Genomic DNA, 25,491 nt, shown 5'->3' on the forward strand with positions numbered 1-25,491 from the left:
GTGCACATCTGAAAAATGTTCCCAGTAGAGTCCGTTTGATATTTGAGTGATAGAAACCTTCCCTGCCCACCGAGGACCTGCTGGTCTTTTCTTTGTCCTGCCAACACTGAGGACCACTGACGAACAAGGGAGGGAGACTGCCCTTGTGGGACAAACACAGGTAAATGCAACAGGGACACCTCCTACCAGTCAGTGTACTGATGGGACTAACCGTGTGCTCGGGTCACTGCCGTGAGAATAGGATGCTCGGGTGCAGAGGGGGAAGGCCCTTTGGTGGCTGCAGGACTGGGGCAGGCGCGGTAGAAAACAGTCTTTTGAGCTGGGCTTTGGAACACAGGTGGATGTGGATGGGCTGAAATTGTGGGGTGCCGGAGGGAACATCACAGATGAAGGCAGAGACATGAAATATCCGTGTGAGGATGTTTGTGGAAAGGCAGATGGTTCAGGATAGCTGAAACATGGGGTGCACGCAAGGGAGGAGGGAGAGAACAGGAAGAATAGGGTCGGATGGGGAATATTCTCACATTAGATGGCATGGATGTTATTCTGTGTCCGAGGTGAAGAGCTCACAGCTCCGACCTCATGTGGTCACTAGGTGAGCAGAGGGTGGGAAGTCAACAATTAGGAGGGATGGAGAGTCAAGCTGGTTATGGGAAGTACATGTTCAAAAAACTTCCCCAAAGACACACCATAGAATTGATTGTTGAAGGAAGAGAAGCCAAGTGAGGAGAGGTGAGAAGAGGATGGGAGGAGGGTCTCGGAAGGGGGGGGTCAAATGCCAACGCCCCGAGCTGCCGGCCCTGGGCATGGCCAATGGGCAGGATCCAGGGCTCCTCTCCCTGTTACTTGTCTCCATGGACACTTTGTTTCAGTGTGAGTAATCCCCCCACCCCCTGTGTAAAACACAAACACACACACACACACACACACACACACACACACACACACACACACACGTCAGCTTTTCTGAACTCCCACGCAGCACAGGGAAAGCATGGTTATGCCACCAACTCGAATTAATTCTAGCCAGGTGAAAAGGTCAGTTGCTCTTGTGGTTGTTGTTCGTTATTGTTGTGAATCTACCATTTTGGCATCCTGGGTCCCGAGGGAGTTCCGTGTAATGGCCTTCTCTCTCCTCCAGCGCCCGGGACCTCAGCCCGGGACCCGTTGAGCTCACTCTAACCCTGCTCCCCGGTACTGTTAGCTGTCTCTGCACTCAAACACGAGGACCGCTTCCTGCCCCACGGAGGACAAGGGATGACCGCCTTAGGGACGCTTTAGATCCAGGAATGTGAATTCAGCACACCATTTCTATGGTCCCTTCCTCCTTGTCGCAGCCAATCAGAGGTCCAGACCATGTGCCATGTAGCCCTGTCGGGAACTGTTCTCAGGCAGTGTTAATCACCTGCAGCACAGAACTTATTATGGAATATTGGTATTGCCCATGATAAGGGTCAATGAAAACATTGTCAAATGAATCTTGGATGTCATTTTTTATAAAAAGAATCTCTGACACGCTGCTCCCTTTCTGACGTGCAGGACGGGGCTGTTCACCCCAGACATGGCGTTTGAAGCAATCGTCAAAAAGCAGATTGTGAAGCTGAAAGGGCCTTCCTTGAAGAGTGTGGACCTGGTGATGCAGGAATTGATCAACACCGTCAAGAAGTGCACCAGAAAGGTAAGGCCGGCCCACTCACCTTTCTGACAGGCGGCTGTGGGAGTCTCTCCTCTTCCTGCCCTCCCACAGTCCTCCCTTCGCGGGCCCCCCACTTCATTATGGAAGGCAGAGTGTCTGCCCAAGTGGCAGGGCTGTGGAAAGCCCCAGGCTGGACCCGGTGTCCTGAGAGACAGCATATTGTCTCTGTTACCTCGTTTCCAGTAGATTGCTTAGGCGGATCAATGTTGCGTTAGAAGATTTAGGTGAATGCCTTAAACTAATCTTTCCTTGGCGCAGGGACGAGGGTGACTGTTAGGGGGATGGAGTCATTGACGCTGCTGTGTGGATCGGTAAGGAAGTTCTAAATTTATGCGGATTCTGCTTGAATCTCGACATTGTGGGAAGGGGCAGTGTGGTCTAGGAGTTGAGAGCTCGGCTTTCGAGGTCCCATTACCCAGATTCAAATCCTGGCTCTGCTACACGTGCTGTGTGACCTTGAGCATCGTACTTAGTCCCTAGAGCAGGGGTCGGGAACCTATGGCTTGTGAGCCAGATGTGGCTCTTTTGATGGCTGTATCTGGCTCGCAGACAAATCTTTAATAAAAATAATAATAACATTAAAAATCTAAAACATTCTCATGTATTACAATCCATTCATTTCCTACCGCTCACGTTCATGGTTGCGGGTGGCTGGAGCCAATCACAGCTGTCCTCCGGGACAACACCAAATTTTTATTGGATAATGCGTAACGTACACCGATCGTTGTATGGCTCTCATGGAATTACATTTTAAAATATGTGGCGTTCATGGCTCTCTCAGGCAAAAAGTTTCCTGACCCCTGATCTAGAGCTTGTACTTTCTCTGTGAAATGGGGAGGCTCATAGTAAAAATGCCGCTATACCAGTGAGGATTCAACAGGACGATGCCGGACAACCACAGGGCCTGGAACACATCGGCTAACTGCTCAGTCAGTGACGGTGCACGCAGACGCGGCTGTGACTACCTGTGACACCATTGAGCCTATGATGCAGAGTGGTGAGGGAGGGGGAGACTTCCCCATCAGAGGGGACTCCCCACTGAGGAACCTGGTGGAATTGAGCTGGATTCCATCTGTCCCATGGGGGCAGAAACGGGGTCTCCTGGATTGCACAACACAAGAAGGGAACTAGTGAGGATGTTGTGGGTGGGGTAGACCTCGCCCCATGGCACACTGCTCATCTCTTGAAAGTACAGATACTTCTGGTGGGTGAGCTTCTGTGTGGCCACTGTGAGCAGCCTCTCCTCTCTAATTACCCCGTGGGAAACGGGAGAAAGGATGAGAGAGACTGAGAATGGGAAGGGAAATGCATTTGGTCCCCGGCTCTGGGGCGGAACAACTCAGATGAAGGAGAGATGTGAGTGAGAGAGAGGAAAGCAGGAGGAAGTCTTGGGCTCCAGACCCCGCTCCGGACCTCTTACGGTTCTTTCCCCATGTTCCTTGCAGCCGTAGTTTCTGTTCTCAGACACAGAACAGAAGGAAAAGGCACAGGCGTTAGGGGGCTGCAGGAAGGGACTAGAAGGCACACAGGGGAGAAAAATGTCCTTGCTCTCGTTCTCCATTTGGGAACCTGACGCCGGCTTATAGGTAGTACTTCCCCTCCCCTGTCCCTGCCTGCTCCTCAGAGCCCACTCGGTCTTGTCACCTGTCCAGTCAAAGCTCTCTTCATTGGCCCCCTCTTTGCTGGCTTGGAGAACTGACCGATCCGCGTTCTCCCTGCGCTGCGGAACCCGTCTCCCAATGCTAAGGGACACTGTCAGCCCCTCCATGCCCGCCCCACTGGCCGAGTGGTCTGCTCCTGGGGGCCTGTGCTGTTTGTTGCGTCTGTGCCTAAACCTGTGTGGCCTCTTGTCGTTCTTTTAACCGTGTGGTTTATATGGAGAGTGAATGAAGTGGTCAAAGGCAGAAAAGACTGAGCTTTGTTTCTGTGAAAACTCAGCTTTAGACAGACTTGATAAAGATCAGCGTCGTCAGCTGTGCTGTAGTCCAGGTCCTGGCAGGGTGATGCTATACGTTGCGGGGGGTGGGTGGGTGGGAGTCCCGCGGGCTGGGCGGGGCCTGCGGTCAGCGTCTCCCTCCAGTGTAACGATGGGAAGTGGTCGCGAAGGGTATGTGTGGTTCTTGTGAGACAGACTGCATGCTGCCGTCAGGGGTTCCGAGGCTGGGGGCAGGCCTTGGCCTGGCGTCACAAGATTGGCACATGCGAGCACATTTATGTTTTGAGTTACAGAGAGTGTTTATGGTATGCATGAGCCGTTTTTTATTTTTGTTTTTGATCATTCCCCATTGTGTCCAGCTTACTGGACAGCCAGCAGTCAGCCCTGATGGCACGGGCTAGGACAGCTCATTCCCAGACACGTTGACTTCTGTCCTGTGCTCTTTGCCCTGCAAGCCACCCACCCAGTCATACGTTCTGGAGCCATGGTGGTCTTATTTCTGCACTGTCTTTCAAAGCATTGCATAGAGCACCTGAATTAACACCTAGCTTTCTCCCTGAGATTACTGCTGACTCTGCGGCTCTTGTCACTCAAGAACCTCTATAGGCCAAAGGCTCTTGGGCCCAAATCATTTGTCATTTGTCTACCTCTCCTGTTGTGGCTTCTGAATATTATGCCTTAAAATCCTGTGAAAAGTCTTCCAAAAGGTCCTCTCGCCTCTGTAGTCTGCCGCTCTGCCCACCTCCTGGGTTTTCTTTTCTCTACTGACCCCTGCCTCGGTCTGCGTCCAATCCGAAGAGGGGAACCATACGGCACTTTGAAAAGAGACTGTTCCCTATGAAAAGTACTGACCACAGCAGGGGGTCAGAACAGTGAAGGGCTGAGTAGTGAGAAGTTAGGAGGACTGTTGCAGAATGGAATAGGCACCAAGAAGCAGGTGCTGAGGAGCCGCCCCGAGGGAGCACCAGAGTGGAGGACCCTACCCCGGTCTGGGAGCCCGACCACAGCTGTGGCTCAGTGCTGTGTCGGCCACACTTGTGGGACACTTGCTCTCTGAAGCGTGCTGGGAGGGAAAAGCCGTCCATGGGGGAGGAGATGGTGTCTCTGAGGGCACTCTGCTCCATACAGGACTGTTCAAGGGGGGGCAGGAGCGCCAGGGAGCCGTGGCCACAGCAGCCTGCTCGAGCCTGCCCAGTGACTGCACCCACACCAAACCTTCTCCTCCCACAGGGTCTCCCAGGCCCAGCACTTGCTCGTGCCAGAGCCTCACAGTGGGCCAGAGGCAAAGGCCAAGCGTTCAAAGGGCCCAGAGTTCTTTCTCACAGAGCGGGCAGGAAGGTTGAATTTGGAGCTGAGAAGCGTGAGTTGATGAGCAGTGTGCCTGCCTTTACCTTTCTGATCTCCTCCGGCAGCTCTGCCCGGGTTCCCTTTGCTACCTGTTGCACCTCCAGGGACATTCAACATTGCCATTTGTCTTTATCCCCCTCCCACCCCCCCGGGGGGGTGCTGAAGAGCTGAGGGATAGTCCTCCTCCACCCTGTGGGCTAGGCCACCGGGTTCCCATCTTCTTCAGCATGTCATTAGTGACTTCGTGCTTTCCACAAGAGCGAGGTGAAATTAAACCTTTTAGCGCTCCCTTAAGGCACCTTGTTCATCACTCTCAACTTTATTTTCAGTAATGATTTTACAGAGGAAACAGGGGCCATAAACGCGAACATCAGTTTCCTGTCTTCTGACCCCCAAACTCATCGGCCTTCCCGGCCACGCCCTCCTCCCTGCCTCAGTTGAGGTGGGTACCCTGACCAGGGTTGGGCTCCAACCTGTCCTCTCACCTCTGTAGGAACTTACTTTGATTCTTCTGTTTCCTAAATTGTCACCTTCTCCATCACATTAAAAAAAATAAAATAAAAGCGTGTATAAATCTGTGTATGTCTCTCCTAATTTAAAAGCAGAAACAATAACAAGCCCCTGTACCCCTGTTTGCTGCCCCGTCCTCTCCTCGTGTGCATGGCCAGCCCTCTTGGGGAGAAAAACGAGTTCACGCCTGCAGTCTGTACCCCCTCATCTCCAGGTTGGTCCTTCGCCCTCTGAGGGTTGGCGGCCACCTCCCGCCACTCTGCTGAAACCAGAATGGCCCAGCCGGAGACCGGCTGCCACGTCTGACGGGCACTATTCCTGAGGCTGTCTTCCGTTCTCTTTGAAGCCGACCCCCTCTCTCTCTTCCGTGGTTTCTCTTCTACTTCCCTGAAGAGTTCACCCACCATTGCCCGCTCTGGCACCCCGGCGTCCTGCAGAGCTGGTCCTTGTCACTGTCCTTTCTCCTGGCACGCCACGCCTCCCACAGTTCCACTGCCGAACTGCTGTGTAAAGGACCCTTGACTCAGTTCAGGCCTCTTTTCCAAAACTGCCTACCCTGCTGTCTCCTGCAGCTCCTCTCTTTTAAGAAAAAAAATTTTTTTTCTTCTTCTTAAACTAAATTAGACCATTGGCTTCCTGACTGATCTTTCTCCCTCCGTTCTGGCCATGCTCACATCCCTCACAGGGTCAGAGGGGCCCTTCTACGATACAGACTCTAGTGTGCCCGGTACCTCAAAACTGTTCAGTGGCTCCTCGTATCTAGAGAGAGTTCGGGGTCATCCACGGTTGTGTGTTGTCCCGGTGTCTGGTCTCTGAATACCTCTCTGGCCACACCTGCTGTCCTCGTCGGCTTGCTCCGGACATTCTGAGTGACTCGCACTAGTCGAAAGTGTGTTCGTACCCTTAGCATTTGCCCATGCAGTTCTCTTGGTTTAGAATGCCTCCTTTCCCCTCCTGTCATCACCTGCCATCTCCTCTCACTCAACCCTCATCTTTTCCCCAGAAACCCTCCTGCGGGGCATCTCTGATCCCCTCCTGGCCCCGCCCTCACCTGCCTCGTGGGTCTTCCATCAGCGCCCGCCATTGACCGCAGTCATGGCATTTCTGAAACTGCACAGCAACGTGTGTGCCATTTTTCTGTGTAGGTGAATGCCTTTTCTTGCTGATTACAGACACCTTTTATTTCTTAATTCTTAACTTTGTAAAAAATTTATTGAACTTATGGGGTGACATTGGTTAATAAAATGCTATAGATTTCAGGGGTACAATTCTGTGACACATCATCTGTATATGATGCGAGTTCACCAGCCCGAGTCAAGTCTCCTTCCATCACCATTTATCCCCCCATTTACCTTCTTCTACCACCCCCACCCCCTTTTCCTCTGGTAATCACCATTGCTGTGGTCTGTGTCTATGAGTTCTTTTTCTTTTATAAGCACATTTTAAAAAAAGAACTGTGGGCCCTGGCCAGTTGGCTCAGCGGTAGAGTGTCAGCCCAGCATGTGGAAGTCCTAGGTTTAATTCTCGGCCAGGGCACACAGGAGAAGCGCCCATCTGCTTCTACACCCCTCCCCCTCTCCTTCCTTTCTGTCTCTCTCTTCCCCTCCCGCAGCCGAGGCTCCATTGGAGCAAAGTTGTCCCGGGCGTTGAGGACGGCTCCATGGTCTCTGCCTCAGGCACTGAATGGTTCCAGCCACAATGAAGCAACACTCCAGATGGGCAGAGCATCACCCCCCTGGTAGGCTTGCTGGGTTGATTCCAGTCAGGCGCATGTGGGAGTCTGTCTGACTGCTTCCCCACTTCTAACTTTGGAAAAATACAAAAAAAAAAAAAGAACTGTGTATTTTATGTTCTTATCCCTGGCACCTAATGCAATGGCTAACCCCACATAAGAGGCCTTCTCCAAATACTGATTAATAATTTAGATGTTCAAAATAGACTCTGATGCTAAAGAAATCTGTATTTGGTTTTTAAAGATTGTTTTTATCATTCTTTTTAAAATGAAACTTTGGACAGGTTTTATTTCAAACTATAGAAATGACCCCTGAAAGTATAGTCTTAGGTTTTATTTCAAATATTTATACTTATCCTTTTCCTTATTCCTCATTTTGATGTTCATCTTTTCTGGCCTTCAAGTTCTTTTAGTTGAAAATTCCTTTAATTAAAATCTTTTGCAAAGCAACATAATTTTAATTAAAAGTGAGGATGCCAGGACTTTATTACTCTACCCCTTTGAACATAGGCCATAGATAAGGTGATCATATAATTTATTATCCAATGCAGTACAGTTTTGACATAGAAAGGGGACCTATTGGCCCTGGCCGGTTTGCTCAGTGGATAGAGCATTGACCTAGGGCCGTGATGGCGAATCTTTTTATAAAAACCGCCCACTTTTGCAGTGCTGGTCAACCTGGTCCCTCCCGCCCACTAGTGGGTGTTCCAGCTTTCATGGTGGAGGGTAGCAGAGCAACCAAATGGTGCCGCGATTGGCCCACCATGAAAGCTGGAACACCCACTAGTGGGTGGGAGGGACCAGGTTGACCAACTCTGCAAAAGTGGGCAGTTTTTATAAAAAGATTCGCTATCACAGACTTAGGGTATGGACATCCTGGTTTTGATTCCCAGTCAGGGCTCATAGGAGAAGCAACCCACCTGCTTCTCTCCCCCTCCCTCACCCCTTCTCTCCCTCTTCTCGTCCTGCAGCCAGTGGCTTGGTTGGTTCAAGCATCAGCCTCAGGTGCTAAGGTTAGCTTGGTTGGTCTGAGTATCGGCCCCAGACAGTGGTTGTGGGTGGATCCCACTCAGGGGTACATGTGGGAGTCTGTCTATCTCCCCTCCTCTCATTTAAAAAAAAAAAGAAAGGGGACATATTAATACTTTCCCTAGAATAATAGTAGTGAACCAGGACTGCCCAGGCAACCTAATGCACAATTACTCTAGCTCAGTGATTTTCAACCTTTTTTTTTTCATGGCACAAACACACACTAATTACTAAGGTCAGTGCCCCTGACTAAATACAACCATTTTCATCTTATGGCACAAATAAATTAGTTGCTAAGGAAGAAGAGGTCAGGGCCCCTTTTTCTTTAGTAATTAGTTTATGAGTGCATGAGAAACAAAGGTTGAAAATTACTGCTCTAGCTGTATTGTTACTATATATATATAAACATTTATATATATATAGTATATATACACACACACATATATATGTATATATATGTATATATATTATATATGTCAACAGTATTTTCATTTTCAGGTCTTCATATTGAATGTCTTATGTGTAAAACATTTAATTCCTTTTTCTTAAGCCACATAAACCAACATCTGTGAAAAACATGGGATTTATGTGTGTTCACATAACAAGGCCCAGAGCTAGACTTCCAGCTGGGGGGAGTGCACTTCCTCTGGGCAGTTCCTCACTGTTGTCTCTGGGAGGACTGGACAGGAATGCTGGAGCTTTATGAGCTGTCTGGCTTGGCCAGGGACATCTCCGCGTCGGACTGTCCTGGGCATTTGCTTCCAGCTGCTTTCCTTACCTCCTGTCCTCCAGACTCCAGAGCACCGGCGCAGGCCGCTGGGGTTCTTTTCAGGAAACACGGGAAGGAACATCGTGTTTTCTCGAGCACAGTTTAGCAACTGTGTCATTTATTGGCCTCTTGGGAGACCACATTCTTGGATCTCCACCATACCAATTAATTGATCCCCCCCCCCTTAGAAAAAAGGAAAAAAAGAAGCTTTGCAAGAAAATAAAGATACTTTCGTTGGCTTAGAAATACAGGGAAAGACTCTTCATGAGCAAGGGCTGTTAGAAGGGATGCTGTGTGTTGTGGCGTGGCAAGTTAGTACCTGTCTGGCCTGAGCACTGGTCACTAAACCAGGGGCTCCAAGGCCCTGCCTGTGGTGTTCAAGGCCTCTGTAATCTTACCCATTTTTATCTCTGAACTCCCCCCTTCTCTGTCTCCTCCAGCTACACTGAGCTCCTTGTTTCCTCAACAAGTCAAGGGGACATGCAGACAGGGCCTTTGCATGTCCCATTCCCAAGGTGGGGAATGCTCAGCCTCAACATACCTGCTCGGTCACACCCTGGCCACTTCCAAGTCTTTCTCAAATGCCACCCAGTCACAGTCTTCCTGTAACTCTTGTGTGTACAGTCATGTGCATGCACATGTACTCATCAGTCTTGGTCTACTCACCGAACTTTGTTTGCCTTTTGTGGCCCTCATGACCACTTGAACTGTAAATATGAGTCTGTCTTTGTGGTTGCTGTTGGTGGTGGCGGCAGAGTGGATGTGCAGGACCTGGGGCATGTCAGCTCCATGAGAGTGGGGACATAGCTCATCACTCTAAACCTTAACCAGCCAGGTTTTCAACAATGATCACTGATTGAATAACTGAGAGAATAAATGAATCGTGTCTTGTTGACTGGGCAGGGGGCGTTCAGTTTCCCTGGAGCAGCCACCTGGTTAACTTTCCGTAGAAGTTTGTGGGAGAAAGAAGAGTCACTTACGTGTCCTGCTCAGATAGGGTTTTCTCTTCAGTCCGAAAAGATCTGCTGCGGTTCTTCCTCTGCACAGAAATACGGGCGTGTCTCCTCCTCTGGGAGCTGTGCTGTCAAACAGATGGCGTTGTGCTTTGTGTATGGTAGATGCCTCACGTTGTAGGTCATGGTACTAAGGTTACAAGTCAGGCTGGTGACTAAAGTGTGAACCTTTTATTGGTTAGTAGGAAATTCAGGCCTGGGATTTGGCTTTTCAGGGATGGAATATCACCTTTTTGTTGTTGGTGTTGCCTGTTTCTAAATCCTTTTTTAAAAGTGTGATGTGATTGACATATAGCATTGTAGTCATTTTAGAGGTGGAACATAATGATTCGATATTTGTATACATTATAAAATTATCACCACAATAGGTCTAGTTAAGATTCATCACCAGGAAGTCCTGGGTTTCATTCTTGGTCAGGGCACACAGGAGAAGCAACCATCTGCTTCTCCACCCCTGTTCCACCCCTCCCCCTTCTCTCTATCTCTCTTTCTTCCCATCCCGTTGCCATGGCTTAAATCATGGGTAGTCAACCTTTTTATACCTACCACCCACTTTTGTATCTCTGTTAGTAAAATTTTCTAACTGCCCACTGGTTCCACAGTAATAGTGACTTATAAAGTAGGGAAGTAACTTTACTTTATAAAATTTATAAAGCAGAGTTACAGCAAGTTAAAGCATATAATAATAATTACTTACCAAGTACTTTATTTCAGATTTTTTCTAAGTTTGGCAGAATAAATCTTCATAAAACAACTTACTATAGTTAAATATATCTTTTTATTTATACTTTGGTTGCTCCGCTACCACCCACCATGAAAGCTGGAATGCCCACTAGTGGGCGGTAGGGACCACATTGACTACCACTGGCTTAAATGATTCGAGCATTTTGGCACCAGGCACTGAGGATGGCTCCATGGCCTCACCTCAGGCGCTGAAATAGCTCCGTTGCTGAGCAACAGAGCAGTGGTCCCAGATGGGCAGAGCATTGCCCTATAGGTGGCTTGCTGGGTGGATCCCAGTCAGGGTGCATGTGGGAGTCTGTCTCTGCCTCCCTGCCTCCTGCCTCTCACTTAAAAAAAAAAAAAGATTCATCACCACACATAGTTACACATTTTTTCTTGAGATGAGAAATTTTAGGATCTACTATTTTGCCACTCTTACACAAACCATACAGTATTATTAACTATAGTCATCGTAGTGTGTATTACATTCCCAGGATTTATTTATCCTTTGACTCCCTTCACCCATTTTGCCCCCAACCCCCACCCTTCCTGGCCTCTGATAAATCACCAGTCTGTTCTCTGTATCGATGAGCTTGGTTTTTTGTTTACTTTTTATTTATAGATTTCATAGATAAGTAAGATCCTAAAGTATTTGTCTTTCTCTGTCTGATTTATTTCACCTAGCATGAAGTCCTGAAAGTCCTGTGTTGTTGAAACTTGCACGATTTCCTTGTTTTGTTTTTTTATGGCTGATCTTTTAATCTTACAAAACATAGATTTTTTATGATCTTCCTAATTCATTCTTTTTTTTCCTTTTTTTATTATTATTAATTTTAATGGGGTAACATTGATAAATCAGGGTACATATGTTCAGTAACAACATCTCCAGGTTATTTTGACATTTGATTATGTTGCATACCCATCACCCAAAGTCAAACTGTCTTCCGTCACCTTCTATTTGGTTTACTTTGTGCCCATCCCCTGCCCCCATCCCCTCCCTCTCCTTCCTCCCCGCCATCCGTAACCACCACCCTCTTGTCCATGTCTCTGAGTCTCATTTTTATGTCCCACCTATGGGGGGAATCATATAGTTCTTAGTTTTTTCTGATTTCCTTATTTCACTCAGTATAATGTTATCAAGGTTCATCCGGATTGTTGTAAATGATCCAATATCATCATTTCTTATGGCTGAGTAGTATTCCATAGTATATATGTACTAAAGCTTTTTAATCCACTCGTCCACTGATGGACACTTGAGCTGTTTCCAGATCTTCGCTATTGTGAACATTGCTGCCATAAACATGGGGGTGCATTTCTCCTTTTGAAACAGTGCTATGGTGTTCTTGGGGTATATTCCTAAAAGTGGGATAGCTGGGTCAAAAGGCAGTTCGATTTTTAATTTTTTGAGGAATCTCCATACTGTTTTCTTTCTTTATTTTTTTGTATTTTTCTGAAGCTGGAAACGGGGAGAGACAGTCAGACAGACTCCCGCATGCACCCGACCGGGATCCACCCGGCACGCCCACCAGGGGCGACGCTCTGCCCACCAGGGGGCGATGCTCTGCTCCTCCGGGGCGTTGCTCTGCCTGGGGCAGAGGCCAAGGAGCCATCCCCAGCGCCCAGGCCATCTTTGCTCCAATGGAGCCTTTGCTGCGGGAGGGGAAGAGAGAGACAGAGAGGAAGGGGGGGTGGGGATGGAGAAGCAAATGGGCGCTTCTCCTATGTGCCCTGGCCGGGAATCGAACCCAGGTCCCCCACACGCCAGGCCGAAGCTCTACCGCTGAGCCAAACGGCCAGGGCTCCATACTGTTTTCCACAGTGGCTGCACCAGTCTGCATTCCCACCAGCAGTGCAGGAGGGTTCCCTTTTCTCCACATCCTCGCCAGCACTTATTCTGTGTTGTTTTGTTGATGAGCGCCATTCTGACTGGTGTGAGGTGATATCTCATTGTGGTTTTAATTTGCATTTCTCTAATGATTAGTGATGTTAAGCATTTTTTCATATGCCTATTGGCCATCTGTATGTCCTCTTTGGAGAAGTGTCTATTCATTTCTTGTGCCCATTTTTTGATTGGATTGTTTGTCTTCCTGGTGTTGAGTTTTACAAGTTCTTTATAAATTTTGGTTATTAACCCCTTATCAGATGTATTGTCGAATATGTTCTCCCATTGTGTAGTTTGTCTTTTTATTCTGTTTTTATTGTCTTTAGCTGTGCAAAAGCTTTTTAGTTTAATATAATCCCATTTGTTTATCCCGTCTTTTATTTCACTTGCCTGTGGAGATAAATCGGCAAATATTGCTGCGAGAGATGTCGGAGAGCTTATTGCCTGTTTTCTTCTAAGATGCTTATGGTTTCACGGCTTATATTTAAGTCCTTTATCCATTTTGAGTTTATTTTTGTGAATGGTGTAAGTTGGTCTAGTTTCATTTTTTTACAGGTAGATGTCCAATTTTCCCAACACCATTTGTTGAAGAGACTGTCTTTACTCCGTTGTATGCTCTTACTTCCTTTGTCACATATCAGTTGTCCATAAAGGTATGGGTTTATTTCTGGGTTATCTGTTCTGTTCCATTTATCTATATGCCTGTTCTTATGCCAGTACCAGGCTGTTTTGAGTACAATGGCCTTGTAGTATAACTTGATATCCGGAAGTGTGATACCTCCCACTTTATTTTTCCTCTTCAAGATTGCTGAGGCTATTCATGTTTGTTTTTGGTTCCATATAAATTTTTGGAATATATGTTCTATATCTTTGCAGTATGTCATTGGTATTTTAATTGATATTGCATTGAATTTATAAATTGCTTTGGGTAATATAGACATTTTAATTATGTTTATTCTTCCTAACCATGAACACGGTATATGCTTCCACTTGTTTGTATCTTCCTTGATTTCTTTTATCAGTGTTTTATAATTTTCCAAGTACAAGTCTTTAATCTCCTTGGTTAAATTTACTCCTAGGTACTTTATTTTTTTGGTTGCAGTAGTGAAGGGGATTGTTTCCTTAATTTCTTTTTCTGACAGTTCATTGTTTGTTTATAAAAATGCCTCTGATTTCTGAGTATTAAATTTATATCCTACCACCTTGCTGAATTCATTTATTAGGTCCAGTAGTTTTTTGACTGAAACTTTAGGGTTTTCTATATACAATATCATATCATCTGCAAATAATGATAGTTTTACTTCTTCTTTTCCAATTTGGATGCCTTTTATTTCTTCTTTTTGTCTGATTGCTGTGGCTAGGCCTTCCAGAACTATGTTGAATGAGAGTGGTGAAAGGGGGCACCCCTGCCTTGTTCCTGATCTTAAGGGGATTGCTTTTAACTTTTGCCCATTGAGTATGATGTTGGCTGTGGGTTTGTCATAGATGGCCTTTATCATGTTGAGGTATGTTCCCTGTATTCCCACTTTGTTGAGAGTTTTGATCATGAATGGGTGCTGGATTTTATCAAATGATTTTTCTGCATCTATTGAAATTATCATGTGGTTTTTCTCCTTCCTTTTGTTCATGTGATGAATCACACTGATTGATTTACGAATATTGTACCAGCCTTGCCTCCCCAGAATAAATCCCACTTGGTCATGATGTATGATTTTTTTCATATATTGCTGTATCTAGTTTGCTAATATTTTGTTGAGGATTTTAGCATCTAAATTCATCGGGGATATTGGCCTGTAATTTTTTTTCTTTGTGTTGTCTTTGCCTGGTTTTGGAATCAGAATTATGCTCACATCATAAAAGGAGCTTGGAAGTCTTCCTTCCTCTTGAATTTTTTGAAATAGCTTGAGAAGGATAGGAGTTAGTTCTTTGAATATTTGGTAGAATTCACTTGTGAAGCCATCAGGCCCAGGACTTTTCTTTGTTGGAAGTTTTTTGATAACTGTTTCAATCTCATTTGTTGTAATCAGTCTGTTTAGGTTTTCTGATTCTTCCAGATTAATTTTTGGAAGATTATATGTTTCAAGGAATTTGTCCATTTCATCTAGGTTGTTTAATTTTTTGGCATACAATTCTTCATAGTATTTTCTTACAATATTAATTACTTCTGTTGTGTCAGTTGTTATTTCTCTACTCTCATTTCTAATTTTATTTATTTGAGTCCTCTCTTTTTTTTTTTCTTGGTGAGTCTGGTTAAAAGTTCATCGATCTTGTTTACCTTTTCAAAGAACCAGCTCCTGGTTTCATTGATCCCCTGTATTGTTTCTTTTGCCTTTATGTCATTTATTTCCCCTCTGATCTTTATTATTTCCTTCCTTCTACTACCTCTGGGCTTTACTTGCTGTTCTTTTTCTAGTTCTTTCAGATGCATAGTCAAGTTGTTTATTTGAGCTTTTTCTTGCTTCTTTTTTTTTGTATTTTTCTGAAGTTGGAAATGGGGAGGCAGTCAGACTCCCACATGCGCCCAACTGGGGTCCACCCAGCATGCCCACCAGGGGGCGATGCTCTGCCCATCTGGGGCATTGCTCTGTTGCAACCAGAGCCATTCTAGCACCTGAGGCAGAGGCCATGGAGCCATCCTCAGTGCCCGGGCCAACTTTGCTCCAATGGAGCCATGGCTGCAGGAGGGGAAGAGAGAGACAGAGAGGAAGGAGAGGGGGAGGGTTGGAGAAGCAGATGGGCGCTTCTCCTGTGTGCCCCGGCCAGGAATCGAACCCAGGACTCCTGCACGCCAGGCCAACACTCTACCACTGAGCCAACTGGCCAGGGCCTTTTTCTTGCTTCTTAAGGTATGCCTATAATGCTATGAACTTCCCTCTCAGGACTGCTTTTGATGTGTCCCATAAATTTTGAGTTGATGTATGCTCATTATCATTTGTTTCTAGGAATTCTTTGATTTCTTCTTTGATTTCATTGTTAACCCATTTTTTTATTTAATAACATGCTATTTAGTTTCCAAGTGTTTAAGTATTTTTCAGTTTTTCTGTTGTGGTTGATTTCTAGTTTCATGCCATTGTGATCAGAGAAAATGCTTGATATGATTTCAATCTTCTTAAATTTGTTGAGACTGCTTTTGTGCTCTAACATGTGGTCTATCCTGGAGAATGTACCATGAGCCCTTGAAAAGAATGTATATTCTGCTGCTTTAGGGTGAAAGGTTCTGAAAATATCTATTAAATTCTGTTGATCTAGTGTGTCCTTTAAGTCTGCTGTTTCTTTGTTAATTTTCTTTCTTGCGGATCTATCTAGTGATGTTAGTGGGGTATTGAAATCCCCTACTATTATAGTATTGCTGTTTATCTTGCCCTTTATAGCCATCAAAGTCTGCTTTATATATTTAGGTGCTCCTGTATTAGGTGCATAGATATTTATAATGGTTATATTTTCCTGTTGGTTTGCTCCCTTTATCATTATGTAGTGACCTTCTTTATCTCTTACTATATAGCCTTTGTTTTAAAGTCCATTTTATCTGATATAAGTATTGCTACCCCAGCTTTTTTTTCATTTCCCTTTGCGTGAAATATTTTTTCCATCCTTTTACCTTCAGTTTATGTGCATCTTTTGTTTTAAGGTGTGTCTCTTGTAGACAGCATATGTATGGGTCCTGTTTTCTTTTTTTTTTAATTTTATTTATTCATTTTTAGAGAGGAGAGAGAGAGGGAGAGAAAGAGACAGAGAGGGAGAGAGAGGAGAGAGAGACAGAGAGAGAGAAGGGGGAGGAGCTGGAAGCATCAACTCCCATATGTGCCTTGATCAGGCAAGCCCAGGGTTTCGAACCAGCGACCTCAGCATTTCCAGGTCGACGCTTTATTCACTGTGCCACCACAGGTCAGGCGGATCCTGTTTTCTTTTCCATGCAGCTACCCTATGTCTTTTGATCAGATCATTTAATCCATTTACATTTAAGGTTATTATTGATATGTAGTTGGTTTATTGCCATTTTATTCTTTAAAGCTGTATTCCTCTTTTACTATATTCTTTTTCCCTTTTGAACTATTTACAACAGACCCCTTAGCATTTCTTGAAGCATTGGTTTGATTGTAGTGAATTCCTTGAGGTTTTTTTTTTGGTCTGGGATGCTTTTTATTTTTCCTTTAATTTTAAATGATAGCCTTGCTGGATAAAGTAGTTTTGGTTGTAGGCTCTTATTCTGCATTACTTTGAATATTTCTTGCCATTCCCTTCTGGCTTCAAGTGTTTCTGTTGAGAAGTCGGATGTCATCCTTATGGAGGTCCTTTGTAGGTGATAGCCTTTTTTTCTCTAGCAGCTTTTAATATTTTCTCTTTATCGCTTAGCTTTGGTATTTTAATTATGATGTGTCTTGGTGTAGATTTCTTTGGGTTTCTCTTTAATGGAGTTCTCTGTGCTTCTTGAACTTGTGAGATGTTTTCCTGAATTAATTTAGGGAACTTTTCAGCTATGATATGATTGAACATAGTCTCTATCCCTTGTTCTTTCTCCTCTTCTTCAGGAACCCCTATGATGTGGATGTTATTTCTCTTTATGTTGTCACAGAGCTCTCTTAGAGTTTCCTCAGACTTTTTGAGTCTCTTTTCTTTTTTCTGCTTTGCTTTCGTGCCTTCATTTATCCTGTCCTCCAACTCACTGATTCTATCCTCAGCTTCATCCATCCTACTTTTAATTCCTTCCATTGTGGTCTTTACTTCTGATATTGTATTTGTCATGTCTGACTGATTCTTTTTTATTATTTCAATGTCTTTTTTTATATTTGCTATGTCTTTATTTAGGTGTTTGTAATGACCATCTATTGTTGTTCTAAGATCTTTGACCATCCTAACAATGGTTATTCTAAACTCTGTATCTGGTAATTTGGTTATATCTGACTCATTCAATTCCTTTTACAGGGATTTCTCTTGATTCATTTGTGTTGCATTTCTCTGATTTCCCATTTTGTCTGTGTATAAGAAGGTTTTGGCCTCTGGAGTCCAATGGGTGTGGCCTCTGTGTTCCCTAGGTGTGGTCTGTCTGCAGGCCTGCCACCCCCTCTGCTTCTGCTTCCTAGGGCATTCAGGTATGTGCATTGCCGGTGCCAGCCACTGGGGCTGTCACTGTGGTTTCTGCCTCTCCTGCACTGGAGGGGCTGTGATCGCGTGCCTGGGTTTACAAGCCTCCATGGCCTCAGCCCCCATGGGTGGTGTTATGCGCTGTGCCTGGGCCACAAGCCTGGGCACTGCAGGCAGAGGTGAGCACCTTTGCTCAGCTGCGGGGCTCTGCCTGTTTCCAGGCTTTTGCCCCACCCCCGCAGAAGGAGCTGGCTCATGTGTTGGACAGCAAGCCTCAGTTCCACGGGCTGGGCAAGGCTGCATACCTGTGCTCTTGTTCAGCAGGGAGGGGTCTCCTCCCTTTCCAGAGCTCCCACCTTTCCCCCACAGGAGGGATTGCAGGTGGGTCCGAAGCTGGGCCTGACCATTTTTGCATGTCCCCTCCACCCCCGACGGGCAAGACTGAGCTCACACTCAGGCCTCAGGCATGGCGGCCACGCCTCAGGCATGGTGGCCGGCTTCTGCCCTTGCCAACGGAGCCGCACTTCTGGGTTGCGCCGCTGCCCACCTTCCAGTAAGCCCTCAGCCGTGTGGGTGGGGTTACTGCAGCTCAGACCTTAACACTCCATACAGTAGTCCCAAAAGCTCCCTCCTTCTAAGTGACTCTGCTCTGAGTGCCACGGGAGAGCTTGTTTGGCTGGTGTCCTGCTTCCCTTTGCTGGTATTGCTGTTTCCAGGGGAAATATTCACTTCAGATTTGGGGAGTGACTCAGCCCAGGGGTTAGGGTGGCTGTCCCTCAAAGTGTTTCTCCCTGTGCCTCCTAGATTACACTCTCTTCCTGCTACTCCGGTCCTCCCCTCTCTACCCATCCCCTGGAGCCCCAGGTGAGTGGTTGTGAGAGAGGTTTGCTGCACGGTCCCTTTAAGAAGAATCCTGTGTCTGAGAAATCAGTCTCTCACAAACAGTACCCTGACTTTTTTCTAGCTAAATACTGTCCATACGCCTCTTCTAGGCTCTGGAGCTGCAGGCTGGGGCTTTGTTTCTGGGGCTCAGGACCCTCCCCTCTCTGCTAAACTCACTTCCCACCACACGAGTCTCTCCCGGTTGCTGTTCACTCCGGGGAGCTGGGCAGCCCTCTCCGTGTTTCTTTTTCTACCAGTCTCAGTGTGGCTTCTTCAGTGTTCCTTGGTTGAAGAGTCCTCTTAGTTTAGTCCAAAGTTGGTTTTTCCAGATGATGGTTCTTAAAATTAAGTTGTAATCCACTTTGGTTCTGGGAGGTGGAAGTTGGTACGTCCGCCTACTCCATCGCCATCTTGCCGCCTCTAATTCATTCTTAATTTACAATTTTCCTTATCCTCTGCTTTTCTTCTTACCTTCTGTTTTGGTTTTCCTTTTTAACCGCTCCTTTGTATGTCTACCAGAGAGAAGCTTGGAAAGAGATGAAAACCTCATCATCACCTTCAGGTGTTATTTTGACTAGTGTCCTCTCCACCCTGGCTGGCCTCCTGTTCTGGTGTTTTCTGAATGACTTAGCCAGGTTCTGTCTCTCCTGACTCCCTTTGCATCTTAGCATCACCCAAGATGGACCTTTCTGGTTCTATGCCAGAGCGTTTGCTGAGTCACACCAGGGTTGTCATGTCTCTGCTTAGAGCAGTGGTGTGAGAGGTCTGTGACAGCTGCACACACCAGCATGCCACGGGCTCCCCCCTTACGTGCCTCCTCATGTCTCCCACCAGTTGTTGAAAAGAGTCAAGCTTGAGAGATTTGGGGTTCGTCCACTTGGAGAACGAGGGGTAACAGTACTTCTTTCTCTTTGATTGCTTTTCTTAAGAGGGATCTGTCCTCCTTCCCTATCAATTCCACTTAGGTCCTCTGAGACTTCCCATACGCCACTCTGAAAATGTAGGGAACCCTTGGTAGAATATTTTCCCATTTACCCTTGTGCAACTTTTTGACCTCTTTTTTTTACTAGAATAGTTCCTCATCTTCGATCACCTTTGTAAATGCTTCTCTTTTTCCATATATATATTTAAATAACAAATGTGCCCAGGTAAGTACTTTTCCATCTCCTGAATAAATGCAACATTATGTTATATACAACTAAAGCAGCAGTTCTCAACCTGTGGGTCACTACCCTGGCAGGGGTCGAACGACCAAAACACAGGGGTCGCCTAAAGCCATCGGAAATACATATTTTATTTAAAAATGTATTGTATAATAAAGATGTATTTTCCGATGGCTTTAGGCGACCCCTGTGTTTTGGTCGTTCGACCCCTGCCGGGGTAGTGACCCACAGGTTGAGAACCGCTGAACTAAAGGATTATTAAGGATTTAGGAGGCAGGTTTTAATTCACAGAAATGGAGCAAAATTGTTGTGTGCTTTTAGGAGCAGTGAAATCATTATTGCTACTCAGTTTGGGGTGAGTGGCTAATATGGAAAAGTTTATAGCTTTTTGATCGAAACAGAGCCCGTATCTGTAGTTCAGCCAGACCAATCAACTCTGGTCCTGTACATAAAAAAAGTTCTGTTCTGGTTTTTAGTTCATTTTCTCAGTGAGGTTTGCTGTGGGACCATGAACAGATGGTTACCTAATGACCTGAGTCTTAGCTTAAGGCACTGAACGAGTTACTCCTGAAGGTATGAAGTCTTGCCTGGTCTCAGACCTGTTCCAAAAGAAACCTAATTCCGTGGCTTTCATGATCTGGTTAATCAATGGTTAATAAATTTAATAAGTGTGTAATTTTTGTTTTATTGGATAGAAATGTCTTTCAAGTGATTTTTTCCCCTCTAGGGATAAAGTGGTTCACAGTTCAAATTAAAATTTTATATTGAGGTCCCACCAAAATAATTAAGCATTACCGAAAATAACGCTGAAAATATTGGATTTTATTAAAACACGTTTTTATATTATTCAGAAAGTATGGTGCTGCTTTCTCTCAGAATATGTACAATTAAAATTTTTCCTTAGAATTCTGTATTTAAGGTTTTTACCCCTAAAGTCATTTACGTCACATTGTTTTCCATCGTCTCTTCCTTGTTATTTAAGACTATTCACCGTAATTTGGAAAATAAACTGTTGAGAGGTAATTTACCGTTTGCTAGATGTCCAGCTTGTCCTGGAAACCTCACTGTCATGATTCAGGCACGAAATCCTCCGAGGCCTTCCCAGAGCAGGTTTGGCCATATATTTCTTTGTCTTTTTTCTTGTTTTTTATAAGATATTTACTTTTTTGCATTACACTTTTTTGCAAAGTCAACCTGCCACTCGAGATGGCAAGGTTTTTAAATTATTTATTTATTTATTAGTGCGAGTAAGAGAGATACAGAGACAGACTCCTGCAAACACCTGGACTGAGCTCCACCCGGCAACCCGATCTGGGGCCAGTGCTCTGCCCATTGGGGCCATGCTCACAACCGAGCAATTTTAAGCACCTGAGTTGGAGGCTGCATGGAGCCATTCTTGGTGCCTGGGGCCCATGTGCTCTAACCAATCAAGCCATGGCTGTGGGAGGAGAAGAGAGACAGAGAGAAGGGGGAAGGGGACAGGTGGAGAAGCAGATGATTGCTTCTCCTGTGTGTCCTGACCAGAAATTGAACCTAGGACTTCTACCCACTGGGTTGATGCTCTACTGCTGAGCCAACTGGCCAGGGCCAAGATGATAAGGTTTTTAATATCAGGTGCTTTGATGTAAACTGAGCAGACAGTGTGCCTATAGCCAGGGCCTAATGAGTGTTTGTTCAATGAATGACTGATGTGAAACAAATTTCGAAATATAAAATGGTTGCAGTCAATACTTGTATGCTTTTAGGAGCACACATTAATCCTATAGAAATCAACCTATCAGAACATTTAAATAATTAATCGAGAAATAAAGGTCTAACGATGGTATCTTCGATCGCTATTTTGGTGTACGTGATTGGAATTTGGATGACATAAACACCTTCCTACAACTGTAAACTTTTAATTCAGTATCCAGAGCTCAGAGGCCAAATGAAAGTTATTTTAAGTTGAGGAACCTGGTTGTTGTTTAAGTAAGAGACACAGAAGAGAGATGAGCAAATGACAAGCAGTCAGAGCAGAGTGTCTTCTAAAACTAAGCAAAGGCTGTGCTCACTGAGCTGAGGGAGCGTGGGGCGCGTGTCTGATTGGACGCCATTGTGCGGGTCTGTAGGACACTCCGTTGTGTGTTAGGAAGAACTGGAATTGGAGCAGTACGTTAGAGAGCCGGCCATTAGACACAGCACTGGGATGCTGTGTTCTCCTCCTCTGGCCCTGCATGCCTTTCCAGCTTTGCCTGAAGACGTCCTCCTCCCTACCTGCGCTGACGTTTTCTTGTTTCTCCGCTCACCATCCCCATCCCCCCACCACCCCCATTCCCCCATGTCCTCACTGTCCTCGTCCCCCTGTGTCCTCATCGCTCACCTTCCCCGTCCCCCTGTGTCCTCACCGCTCACCATCCTTGTCCCCCTGTGTCCTCACTGCTCACCGTCCCTGTCCCCCTGTGTCCTCACCACTCACTGTCCCCCCCATGTCCTCACTGCTCATTGTCCCCCTTTGTCCTCACCGCTCACTGTCCCCGCCCCCTGTGTCCTCACTGTCCCCGCCCCGTGTCCTCACTGTCCCCGTCCCCCTGTGTCCTCACTGTCCCCATCCCCCTTGTGTCCTCACTGTCCCCACCCCCTGTGTCCTCACTGTCCTGCCCCCTGTGTCCTCACTGTCCCCACCCCCTTTGTCCTCACTGTCCCCATCCCCCTTTGTCCTCACCGCTCACTGTCCCCACCCCCTGTCTCCTCACTGTCCCCATCCCCCTATATCCTCACTGTCCCCATCCCCCTTTGTCCTTACCGCTCACTGTCCCCATCCCCCTGTGTCCTCACTGTCCCCATCCCCCTTTGTCCTTACCGCTCACTGTCCCCATCCCCCTTTGTCCTTACCGCTCACTGTCCCCATCCCCTGTCTCCTCACTGTCCCCATCCCCGTCTCCTCACTGTCCCCATCCCCCTATATCCTCACTGTCCCCATCCCCCTTTGTCCTTACCGCTCACTGTCCCCATCCCCCTGTGTCCTCACTGTCCCCATCCCCCTGTGTCCTCACTGTCCCCACCCCCCTTTGTCCTTACCACTCACTGTCCCCATCCCCCTTTGTCCTTACCGCTCACTGTCCCCATCCCCTGTCTCCTCACTGTCCCCATCCCCTGTCTCCTCACTGTCCCCATCCCCCTGTGTCCTCACTGTCCCCATCCCCCTGTGTCCTCACTGTCCCCATCCCCCTTTGTCCTTACCGCTCACTGTCCCCATCCCCCTTTGTCCTTACTGCTCACTGTCCCCATCCCCTGTCTCCTCACTGTCCCCATCCCCCTGTATCCTCACTGTCCCCATCCCCCTGTCTCCTCACTGTCCCCATCCCCCCGTGTCTTCACCACTCACCGTCCCCCCATGTTTTCATCGCTCACTGTCCCCACCCTCCAGCACCCCCACACAAGTCCCTGTGCCCTGCTGTCTTTGTCCCCACAGTTGTCCCCCCAGTGCTGACCAGTCCTCTTCTAGGTCGGGGCCCTCCACACCTCCTCGCAGCATCCTGTTCCCTCTCCTCCTCACATTGGAAACCACTATAATTTGTTCATTTACTTCTGCAAACTAGATTTTGGACAATCACCTGTGTAATTTAGATGGAGTAAGTGATTGACATTCATTATTTCTACAGTTTTACCAAAAAGTACGTACCTGCAAACACATCTGTTGGGGGAAAATTAAAACTAAATGATCTCTGTGGTGAAATGAATCCTCACCAGAGAGTGACAGATAAGACCCTGGGCTCTGGAGTCTGAGAACTTGGGTTGGACTCCCGAATCCACCAGTTTTGAACTGTTCAGTCTTGAGAAAGTTGCTTGACCTCTCTGTGCTCTGTTTGCCTCCTCTACAAAATGGAGTGAATGATAAGATCTATCATGCTGATTGTCATGATTTTTTAGAATGAGGTATTTCATGAGGCTCTTAGCATACGGCCTGACATGCAGTGGGCCCCTCAGTCATGCCGTCTCTTTATATGATGTGCTAGGTCTGTACCGCCCATGGAGCCTGGGTTCCTCTTTTCTTTGCAGGTGATTTCTCTGCTGGAGTGAAGTTTTCTCTTAGGGAGCATGAGCCTCTTCTCCCCTCTGCCATTCCCTGAACATCCCACTCCTGTTTCCGGAGATGTAGCGCACATCTCCTGTGAAACAATACGATCTCTCTCTGCTTCTCTTCTCTGCGGTACCACGTTGGGAGTATTAACACTCGGATCTGTTCTTCCCGACAGCTGGCAAACTTCCCCCGACTCTGCCAGGAAACGGAGAGGATTGTGGCTAACCACATTCGCGAGCGGGAAGGGAAGACCAAGGACCAGGTGAGGAGAGGCCTTCCCTGGAGGGCAGTGTCCTTGCAGGGAGCAGACGGCCTCCCCGGGGAGGTCCGGTGGTCTGAGACTGTCGCCCATCCCCGATGGGGAACATAATCACCGACAACACAACCACATGTTTATTTCCCCTTATTTATAAATTTTATCCATGTGTTGCTAACATCTTGTGTGTGTTAAAAGTATAAACAAACATAAAGACTTTAGAAGGGTGAAATTTAAAAGGCAGTAATCGGAGTTCCATTATTTCCCCTCAGCGCCCCAGAGATGACCATGTGCACCCTAGCATGTACACAATCCCCTTTGAAAACCACAAATCCAGAAACAGCACATTTTTTTTCCCTTTAAGTCAGGTGTTTTTTTTTGTTTTTTTTTTTTTGTTTTTTTTTTTACTTTTATGGGCCCACAGATGGGTGCCAGGATAGTCATAAATTCCTAAAATGTTCTGCAAAATCGTCAGTTTTCTGACATTCTTTTTCTGAGGGTAATGGAGAAAGCAATTCATCAGCTTACCCAGGGAACCTTTCCCTGACAAAGAAAACACTTTTAAGAACAGCCCTTTTAAACATTTCTATCTATTTTGTAGAAGTACACGGTGTGTAAGGGGGGACCTTGAACTTGCCTTCCAACCCCAGTTAGCTCTGGTAAGCCAAGAGACTATTTTCAAGTGAGGAGCACTCGTTAGGAAACGGGAAGGCCTGCACGAAGATAAAAGCACCTTCATCTTCAGGGGGCGTTTCTTCTTGTTCCTGAGAAGGCAGCCGAATGGGAAATGGAGGTTTGCAGAGGCTCTGTAGGCCAGGACCTGGCTGCAGCCTTGTGTGCTCCACAAAGTCATGACGTGATCTTGTCAAGTCACTTTGGGGGACTGTTGTGTTCCCAGGTGTGACATTGACATGTTGATCTGTGGGATCTCTGAAGTCTCCTAGAAATTGTAATTCCCAGATGTTGTGGTTCTGAGGTGAAACCAGTTCTCTCTGGGGAAGAGGAGGAAGGGGGAGGCGAGGGGGCAGTAGACACGGACCACAGGGAGATACACACGTGCGGCTGTAGCCCCACAGGGGTGAGCTGAGTGGGTGGGACCAGGTGAGAGCCGGGGCTGATGGCCCCACTCTGGGAGCATCCTGCCCTCTGCTTGAGCTGAGAAGTTCACTGCCACTCCTGTGTGTCACTGTGCTTTGAAAGTTAATCAACCATTAAGTCGCAGTTTTCACTTGTTTTCCACCTTCCACCCTCAGAGAGCCAAGAGTGGAAAATATAGGCTTTGTGACTTAGCGGGGATCAACAAGTTAACGTTAACTCATGAGCCAGAGAAATCAAGCCTAGGGTCAGAGATGGAGCCCTGAGGCCTGAAGTTCCCCTCACATCGAATGTCATGGCTGCTGCTGGACCCAGA

General features: G+C 46.6%; 1 protein-coding gene across 4 annotated transcripts in view; it reads left to right on the forward strand.

Annotated features, from left to right (window-relative positions):
- DNM3 (dynamin 3) overlaps positions 1 to 25,491 on the forward strand; it is a 457,675-nt gene that overhangs the window by 145,972 nt on the left and 286,212 nt on the right. For all 4 annotated transcript variants that reach the window (XM_066371511.1, XM_066371509.1, XM_066371510.1 and 1 more), the window contains exons 10-11: positions 1,540 to 1,678; positions 24,000 to 24,086. In XM_066371511.1, the coding sequence (XP_066227608.1) occupies positions 1,540 to 1,678; positions 24,000 to 24,086 (226 nt within the window). The remainder of the gene's footprint in view (positions 1 to 1,539; positions 1,679 to 23,999; positions 24,087 to 25,491) is intronic.

Source organism: Saccopteryx leptura, chromosome 2 (genome assembly GCF_036850995.1).
Source record: "Saccopteryx leptura isolate mSacLep1 chromosome 2, mSacLep1_pri_phased_curated, whole genome shotgun sequence".
Classification (NCBI taxonomy): Eukaryota; Metazoa; Chordata; class Mammalia; order Chiroptera; family Emballonuridae; genus Saccopteryx; species Saccopteryx leptura.